The 9,859-nt window shown below is 35.3% G+C and overlaps 2 protein-coding genes across 2 annotated transcripts; both read left to right on the forward strand.

Annotated features, from left to right (window-relative positions):
- Nucleotides 1-3,166: 3,166 nt before the first annotated feature.
- Nucleotides 3,167-3,828, forward strand: LOC111389611 (glyoxylate/hydroxypyruvate reductase HPR3-like; the record flags this gene model as incomplete). Its single annotated transcript, XM_023014537.1, has 1 exon — nt 3,167-3,828. A coding segment is annotated over one exon (540 nt), but the record flags the coding sequence as incomplete, so codon positions are not given.
- A 1,161-nt stretch (nt 3,829-4,989) lies between these two features.
- Nucleotides 4,990-5,651, forward strand: LOC111389612 (glyoxylate/hydroxypyruvate reductase HPR3-like; the record flags this gene model as incomplete). The annotated part of the gene is made up of 1 exon (XM_023014538.1): nt 4,990-5,651. A coding segment is annotated over one exon (540 nt), but the record flags the coding sequence as incomplete, so codon positions are not given.
- Nucleotides 5,652-9,859: the final 4,208 nt, after the last annotated feature.

Consider the following 9,859-nt stretch of genomic DNA (forward strand, 5'->3'; position numbering starts at 1 on the left):
GTGTACCAGGAGAAGAAAAAGAGGTTATTGACAAATTGTAGACATTCTGTAAGAAAAATATTATCATTAAGCATTCAAGACCAATGCCCAAATATGTTCAAGTTTTTTGTTTGGCAAGAGTGGAATAATTTGAAACTTAATAATGCTGCATTTTTTCTTTTAGGTAATACTTATTCAACTCATATACCTATGTTTCTCTGGAACGCTTAGTGAAGTCTTGTCTTTTTGGCATCATGCATACTTCGAAACTTAAGTATGCTAGGTATTGTGTCAAAAACTTACAAAGTATTATTTAGGTTTTCTGGAAATTCTTAGTATAATAATTTTTGTTCTTAAAGGTAACAAAGTTAGTGCACTCAAGCTGCACAAAAGTTTTTGCCACTAGTCTATTAAGGAACTCTTTGTTTCACCGTGGAGAATCTATACGAGAAAGGAAAATACTTTTCAGGATACTTGGGCTAAAAATCTTGCAAGAGAGGTGATGTTTCCATTCAGCCCTTGAAAATTCTTTTACTAAAGTGGGAGAAGTTCTATCCATCTTAGTGCTTTCTCCTCAAGGCTGAATTCCAAACCCTTGTTGGTGACTATAAAGACATGGAACATATAGATGGATCTCTGAAACACAGATATTCATAGATTTAACTTCATCTGGCGGGTTTGCAGGGCTTCAAAGGCTTCAGTTAGTCAACAAAAAAGATTAAAAGTACTTGGCCCCTTTGATGTGGTACACTCCTCATCAGGGACATGTATAAATATCTAGTTGTACCTTGAAGTGACATATATGAAGCTAAGGAGCAGACGGCCTGTTAGTTCAAGTTTTGCTACACGATATTATGGGATATATCATGTGGGGACTTGCCATTTACTCTCTTCACCATCATTAAACGTACTACTAACCAGCTTGGATTATGAGCTATTTTAGATGAAGTTGGTGTTATGAGAGTCATTCTCTATTATCATCTTGGAAATACAACTAATTATGCTCATTATCAACAGTAGTTTAGTGTGATTATTTCTGCCTCTTATCTTTCGTAGGATGAAATCAGTTAAGTTGATATGCTTACATGATTATTGGCATCAGATTTGAATTCATTGGCTTGTTTACTCAACTCACAAACTGTCTATTTTCTTGTAATTTTATGGAAGTGGTATTTTACTGCATTTGGCTGAGATGTGGCAGAGGATTAAGATGTTGGAGGATTATTAATATTCTTCTTCTTCTTCTTCATTTTTTTATTTTTTCGTGTAAATAAATGTGTGTAGATCAAAAATTGAGTACAACTACTCCAAGCATGCCCGAGCTTATAAAACAAGCATTACAAAAGATTTAATGACCCAAAGCAAGAGACTCAAAATGAATCAAACATTACAACTTCGATAAATCGAGAACATGAAGTGTAGAATCCTAGTTTCTTGAAGAAATATACACGGAGTTGTCCTTCTTTTTAGCTTTTCTGGTCACTATGATTCGTTGCTTATCAAGTTTCCCTTTGATCTTTTCATTAGAGGCTGCCTTTGAGCTGGGGCCTTCAAAATCTGCATTCCCAGTTGAGTGGTCCCTATTGTCGGACACCCCATTCTGCTGGTTACATTTTCCTGCTATCTGTCCCTTTGGAGTGTTGTTGCGTTTCTTCTTTATAAACATCTCACATAGTGGAACTTCTTGATGCATATCCTCTGTTCCGTCTTTGTCCAAGCTAATAACACTTGAGACAATTGGCTGCTCCACAAGTATAACCATTTTTCAGGTTTGAATAGCAACAGCCAATTTCTTTGGGGGCGTTAACCATGCTAGGATTACCTTTTTCACCTGCAATCTGTTTTTTTTTAGATTGCAACCAAGAATTGTTTGGCCAAGCATTTTGCATGTGGAGCAAATGCATAAAATTGTGCTGGAAGCTGCAGGGACAGCTAGAATAATACAAATTTTTCAGAAAGGGGGGAAAAAAGTTGAAATCTTTACCAAAGAGAGTAAAAACTGCTTCAAGAACAGCTTTAATCTTCAAGAACAACACAAGAAAACCTGCTGGCCAGATTCAAATCTTCAAAGATGGGTATGAAAATTTTGAATATTTTAGCAAAAAAGAGTAAAAAACTTCATCAAAAAGCACTTGAATCTTCAATGACTATGCACAAAGTGCTGGTCGAAATTCAAACCTTCAAAGAGAATGACTATGATTTTGGACAAACTTAACATAAAACTGCTTTTTGAATTCGAAATCACCAAGAGTAGAGTTAAAATCGAACAAGAAGCAAGAAGCTCATAATTGCATGGGGTGACGAAGTAAGTGTTTCTCTCACTAGGTTGAGAACATCTCTCTCTAACTCCTTACAATGATGCTTTTGACAGAGCTCTTTTAATCTTCTTATTTATATGTTCACTGGTGCATGTTTACCTATAAGTACCATTATTTTTTCATTATATTGAACTGGCATGTCCAATCTAATTTTTTAGAATTAATCTACTTGTAACAAATGTCTTACCTAATTTTTGACCGAATTGACAAGTGGCGCCCCCCTATTGGAGGGGCGCCTGTCCACTCCAATAAGGACGCGACACTTATCAATTCGGTCATCCATTTGGTAAATGATTTAGTACATATAACATCTCCCAATTCTGTATTGGGAGGCATGTTTTTTTTTTTTTTTTTATAATCATCTTCTCCAGTCAAACTTAACTATGCTCTGTCTGCTCTTTATGAACAGTTATTAAACTGAGATCTTTCAGTGAAATTTTAAATGAAATGTTATTGTTTATTTTTGATAGATACTCACTTAAGGAACAGAGGACAAAGATATATACTGGAATACAGAAGATGCTGATTACTTGACTTCTCTTATTCAATGATTTGAGGCCTTTAAATAGGCTTACATCAACATTTAGAAACAAGAAATAGCAACTGAAAAAAACGTGGAGAATTGTTCCTGCAGACTCAGTAACAACCATATACTTGACAAATTTTGACTAGGACAAATAAAACATAATGACATCAACCAAATGGAATAAACTCAGACTACATATAGTTTTATTCTACAAGTTTCAGCATTGAATGTTTTAAAAATTGAGCATGCTACAAATTGTTTACAAGAATACATTATATTTTGGTGGAAGTCTTGAATATAATGTCTTGATTTCTTGCAAGTCGATTGACATGAAGATGACTGACGATTTCAGTTGGGAGGCAAGAAAATTGGGATTGTGGGATTGGGCAGCATTGGCATAGAAGTCGCAAGGAGACTCGAGGCATTTGGCTGTATAATATCGTACAACTCACGGGAGAAGAAATCATTTGTTCCATACCCATTTTATGCAGACATCCGTGAACTTGCAGCTATATCTGATGTCCTTGTCCTGTGCTGTGCTTTAACCAAGCAAACTCGTCATCTCATCAACAGGGAGGTTCTGCTGGCGCTCGGAAAGGAAGGATTAATTGTGAATATTGCTCGTGGGGCTATAATTGATGAGAAGGAGCTGGTGCAGTGTTTGCAGCAAGGACTAATAGCTGGTGCTGGGTTGGATGTGTTTGAAATTGAGCCTCATGTTCCTCAAGTGCTTTTAACGCTAGAGAACGTTGTATTGTCACCTCACTGTGCTGCCTTCACCGAGGAATCTTTTGGGGATTTATATGAACTCATGTCTGATAATTTGGAAGCTTTTTTTTCAAATAAGCCCTTGCTTTCTCCGGTTTTAGACTATCAATCATAATCCCCCTCTTACATATATTGCTATATTTTCAAGTTTACTCATGAAGTAAATTGACTGTGTGCTTATTATGTATTATCAGATTTGCCATTTAGTGACAGACTATATATTTGCTATTTTTATTATTTAATATTATTCGATACCTTCTAACCCACTTTACCAAGCACACCCCATATGTTTTATTTGTTTCAGAAGTCATTTTCCGACTAGAATAACGTCTTTTATTTGCTGCTGCTTGCCTGCTTCCCAAGACTCGTGGTAAAGAAAAAAGAAGCATGCTTGGAAGTTGCTTATAATTTATTTAAAGAATAATAGATAAAAATGTGTGGTTGATAAGTGTGTAGTACGACGAAACGTGGATAAAAATAGTTGGGACAGATTATAAACAAGAGGCAAACAAGGGCTAAAATTTTATTAAAGAGTTCTGTTTTTGTTATGGAAGCCTGATAATAATTTCTCTGGTATCGGGTTATAAATAGTATGTAACAGCTCAAGAAATTAACGTTGAACTCTCTCTCTCTCTCTAGATTGAATATTCCGTGTTGCAGAACATGACAGGCATTAGAACTTGTGCTCCTAATTTATTCTATTTTTGTATTCTCCCTGTTAAGTTACTGATTTTTGAAGCTGTGAATTTTGATATTTAGCTAATTCTTATGAGTTTTAGAGTGCTTTAATGTGTATTTTGATGTTGTTATATAGATTGATGAAATTGAAGGAAATAAGCAATAGTTGGAAAAATTGTTGGGAGGCATGTTTTTTTTTTTTTTTATAATCATCTTCTCCAGTCAAACTTAACTATGCTCTGTCTGCTCTTTATGAACAGTTATTAAACTGAGATCTTTCAGTGAAATTTTAAATGAAATGTTATTGTTTATTTTTGATAGATACTCACTTAAGGAACAGAGGACAAAGATATATACTGGAATACAGAAGATGCTGATTACTTGACTTCTCTTATTCAATGATTTGAGGCCTTTAAATAGGCTTACATCAACATTTAGAAACAAGAAATAGCAACTGAAAAAAACGTGGAGAATTGTTCCTGCAGACTCAGTAACAACCATATACTTGACAAATTTTGACTAGGACAAATAAAACATAATGACATCAACCAAATGGAATAAACTCAGACTACATATAGTTTTATTCTACAAGTTTCAGCATTGAATGTTTTAAAAATTGAGCATGCTACAAATTGTTTACAAGAATACATTATATTTTGGTGGAAGTCTTGAATATAATGTCTTGATTTCTTGCAAGTCGATTGACATGAAGATGACTGACGATTTCAGTTGGGAGGCAAGAAAATTGGGATTGTGGGATTGGGCAGCATTGGCATAGAAGTCGCAAGGAGACTCGAGGCATTTGGCTGTATAATATCGTACAACTCACGGGAGAAGAAATCATTTGTTCCATACCCATTTTATGCAGACATCCGTGAACTTGCAGCTATATCTGATGTCCTTGTACTGTGCTGTGCTTTAACCAAGCAAACTCATCATCTCATCAACAGGGAGGTTCTGCTGGCGCTCGGAAAGGAAGGATTAATTGTGAATATTGCTCGTGGGGCTATAATTGATGAGAAGGAGCTGGTGCAGTGTTTGCAGCAAGGACTAATAGCTGGTGCTGGGTTGGATGTGTTTGAAATTGAGCCTCATGTTCCTCAAGTGCTTTTAACGCTAGAGAACGTTGTATTGTCACCTCACTGTGCTGCCTTCACCGAGGAATCTTTTGGGGATTTATATGAACTCATGTCTGATAATTTGGAAGCTTTTTTTTCAAATAAGCCCTTGCTTTCTCCGGTTTTAGACTATCAATCATAATCCCCCTCTTACATATATTGCTATATTTTCAAGTTTACTCATGAAGTAAATTGACTGTGTGCTTATTATGTATTATCAGATTTGCCATTTAGTGACAGACTATATATTTGCTATTTTTATTATTTAATATTATTCGATACCTTCTAACCCACTTTACCAAGCACACCCCATATGTTTTATTTGTTTCAGAAGTCATTTTCCGACTAGAATAACGTCTTTTATTTGCTGCTGCTTGCCTGCTTCCCAAGACTCGTGGGAAAGAAAAAAGAAGCATGCTTGGAAGTTGCTTATAATTTATTTAAAGAATAATAGATAAAAATGTGTGGTTGATAAGTGTGTAGTACGACGAAACGTGGATAAAAATAGTTGGGACAGATTATAAACAAGAGGCAAACAAGGGCTAAAATTTTATTAAAGAGTTCTGTTTTTGTTATGGAAGCCTGATAATAATTTCTCTGGTATCGGGTTATAAATAGAAAGAAAAAAGAAGCATGCTTGGAAGTTGCTTATAATTTATTTAAAGAATAATAGATAAAAATGTGTGGTTGATAAGTGTGTAGTACGACGAAACGTGGATAAAAATAGTTGGGACAGATTATAAACAAGGGCTAAAATTTTATTAAAGAGTTCTGTTTTTGTTATGGAAGCCTGATAATAATTTCTCTGGTATCGGGTTATAAATAGTATGTAACAGCTCAAGAAATTAACGTTGAACTCTCTCTCTCTCTCTAGATTGAATATTCCGTGTAGCAGAACATGACAGGCATTAGAACTTGTGCTCCTAATTTATTCTATTTTTGTATTCTCCCTGTTAAGTTACTGATTTTTGAAGCTGTGAATTTTGATATTTAGCTAATTCTTATGAGTTTTAGAGTGCTTTAATGTGTATTTTGATGTTGTTATATAGATTGATGAAATTGAAGGAAATAAGCAATAGTTGGAAAAATTGGAAAAAAAAAAAAGGGGTTAAATTGTAAAAGATCCAAAGTTCAGGGACTAAAATATAAATATTCAAAAGTTATATCGAACCTCACAATGAAGATTCAAAAGTACTAGGAGTCAAATGGATAAGGAAAAAGTCGTAGAGATGAAATATAGTCAAAGTGTGACCACACATAAATTTCCAACCGAAAAAGTTATACTCCAAAATTTTATTCTCATATTGAGACCCATTTTTGACGAATCAAACATTTGAATTGAAAAATGGTATTTGTAGCGAAGTTGTAGCTTTTTGAATTAGCTTTCCAACGCTGTTTGAATCATCTCCATTGAATCACAGGAGAAAAAGTTATAATAAAAATACATAAGGCTATGCAGTGCACCTGAAGCTGAAGAGAGGGCCTAGGCGCTATCCCTCAGCACCTAGGTTCCACATTGCTATTTTTTCTGAATGTCAGCACCCATGCATTCAGTCACAACACCTAGGCACCACGCCGCGTACAACTAGGGATTTTCAAGTTTTATTCATCTTTTAAAAGTCCAATCCAACCCCCAACTCTTCCAAAATTTCATGACGATAAAAATACAACTCTAAAGGCCACTTTTTGAAGACAATTCAACTGGGCAAGAAGGGAGAAAGATTCAAGATATCAAGGAGGTAAAGGCAACTTGGCGAATAAGATTGATTCAACCATCCAAAAAATAGTTTTATCTTTCAACTCTTCATATTATCCTTTATAACTTGTATAGATTACATGTCTCATATCATGAACTAAATAATTCTTCTAGGGTTTGATTAGCAAAAACTTGAGGATATGATTTAAATTTATTTTAGTTATTTTTATGAAATCTTCCTTTCCATTTATTTGTGTTATTGATTTAATGCTTTCAGTTAATTGGTCGCTAAATGAATGGATAGATGCTAGTGAATTACGACACTCCAGAAAGGAGGTATAATTACATTAGGGGTCTTACTTATAAATATGTAAAATTGATTACAGATAACGAAGTTTTTGAAAATCATATTTGATAGTTAGGCAAAATCATAACCCTAGACTTTCTCATCTTATTTATTCTTCTAACTTACATTTATTTGTTGAATTCGTCACCATATTCATCACTAGGTTACTTTAAAACCATTGACCTTATAATTCGATTTTCTAGATAAATAAGAGTCATTTAATTATAGTATTTAGTATAAAACTAAATTACAATTCCTCTGGGTTTAATGCTTTAACTCCATTATTATATTACAGAACTTGATACCGTACACTTGTGGAATAAATTACATTATAGAAAACGTGTGACAAGTTTTTAGCGTCATTATCGGGGATTGTTTAATTTTACTTTTACTAATATTATTACCAAGTAGCTTTTGTTTTAATTTAGATTTCTTTACTTTCAAATACTTTGCTTGTTTGTTGTTTTAGGTTTATGTAAAGATCGAGGAGCGTTGGTCTATTACTCGTTGATCCTGAACAAAAAAAACGTTCAAATTTTTAAGGGGTACACGAGAAACGAACTCGAGTCAATGGCAGAACAATCAGAACAAGTAGCAAATCAAAACTATCAACAGCGGGCTATGTCACGCCATTTGTCAATGGGCAACTACTCTGGTACTACACACTAAACTCTGGCTACAAATAACTTCAAACTTAAGCCAGGATCAATACATGGTGGTACAAAATCAGTTTGGTGGTTCTCCAATAGACGATCCAAAATGCTCATCTTAGTTCTTTTGTTGAGATCTGTGATACCATGAAGATTAATGGCGTTCTGAAGATGCCATCAGGCTCCGTCTATTTTCCTTCTCCTTAAGGAATAAAGCCAAAGCATGGTTCCAATCACTTCTATAGCTTAGAAATTCTCACCAAATTCTTTCCTCCTTCCAAGATCTACTTATGAGATGCCCTCAGCATGGTTATTAGAACTGGATGCAGATAGAGATCTTCCATAGTGGGTTGTATTGTCAAACACAAACAGTAATAGATGCTGCAGCAAGGGATACTTTGGTGTCCAAGACTGTAGGCCTATTCACTTCTGGATGAAATAGCCATCAACAGCTATCAATGGTCAAGTGGGTGTTCAAATGCAAAGAAAGTTGCTGGTCTTTATTAGGTGGATCCCATTACAGCTTTTACAACTCATATGTTATTACCACAATTCAAATAGCTACGTTGCATCACAAGGAACTCTGAAGAAAGCAAATTCTACCAGGGCTACTTCTACTTCATCCCATGAGTTTGAGACGATTGAGCAAGTCCATTATGTGAACGGAAGAAATTTCAATCAGAGAGGAAACTACTCATGAAACCATTACCATTCAAGACTGTGAAACCATGAGAACCTCTCTTATAGTAACAATGTGAATATATTGTAGCCACCACCTGGGTTCAATAATCAGGCTTCTGAAGGAAAGCCATCGCTAGAAGATATCTTGGGGACCTTTGTTTCAGAGACTAGGGCGAGGTTCAACAAAGATAAGTCAGGACTCGACAACATTGAGACTCATATGACCAATATGGGGGCCACAGTAAAAAATCTAGAGGTACAGATTGGTCAGCTAGCAAGGGTAGTAAATTCCCGACAGCAAGAAGAATTTTCCAGAGACACCAAGGTCAACCTAAGGGAGCACTACAATGCCATCACATTGAGAAGTGGAAGAGTAGTTGAAGAGAGCGAGCCTATAGAGGGTTTGATTCCTACACACGTTTTAGATCATGTTAAAGAAAAATTGGTTAAAGAGCAGAAAGTTCAGGTAGAGATAACAAAGAAGATTTCTAAGCCTAACTCAATCTCATTCCTATATAATCCACCAATTTTGTAGCCACAACTACCATATCCACAGTGATTCTTGAAGAAGAAGTTTGATGAGTAGTTTGCAAACTTCCTAAAAGTCTTCAAGAAGATCCTTTTGTAGATGCTTTGGCACAAATGTCTAATTATGCTAAATTCCTTAATGAAGTAATGTCAAAGAAAAGGAAGTCAGAGGAGTTTGAGACGGTGAAATTAACAGAAAAATGTAGTGTCATTCTCCAGAAGAAGCTCACTCAGAAGCTAAAGGCCTTGGGCGGTTTTACAATTCCATACACAATTGGTGAGTCTACCATTAACAAGGTACAATGTGATCTTCTGGCTATGCGACTAGCATAAATTTGATGACACTATCTATATTCAAGAACTTGGACCTTGGAGAAATGAAATCAACCAGAATCACTATGCAACAATCTAATAGATCCATCAAATTCCCCAGAGGGGTCATCTAAGATGCATTGGTTAAAGTTGACAAATTCATCTTTCCGGTGCTCTTTGTGGTTTTGGATATGGAAGAAGATCATTAATTCTTGGTCGGTCCTTCTAGGCAACAGGGAGAGCTCTGATTGATGTCCAA

Source organism: Olea europaea, unplaced genomic scaffold (assembly GCF_002742605.1).
Source record: "Olea europaea var. sylvestris unplaced genomic scaffold, O_europaea_v1 scaffold6011, whole genome shotgun sequence".
NCBI lineage: Eukaryota > Viridiplantae > Streptophyta > Magnoliopsida > Lamiales > Oleaceae > Olea > Olea europaea.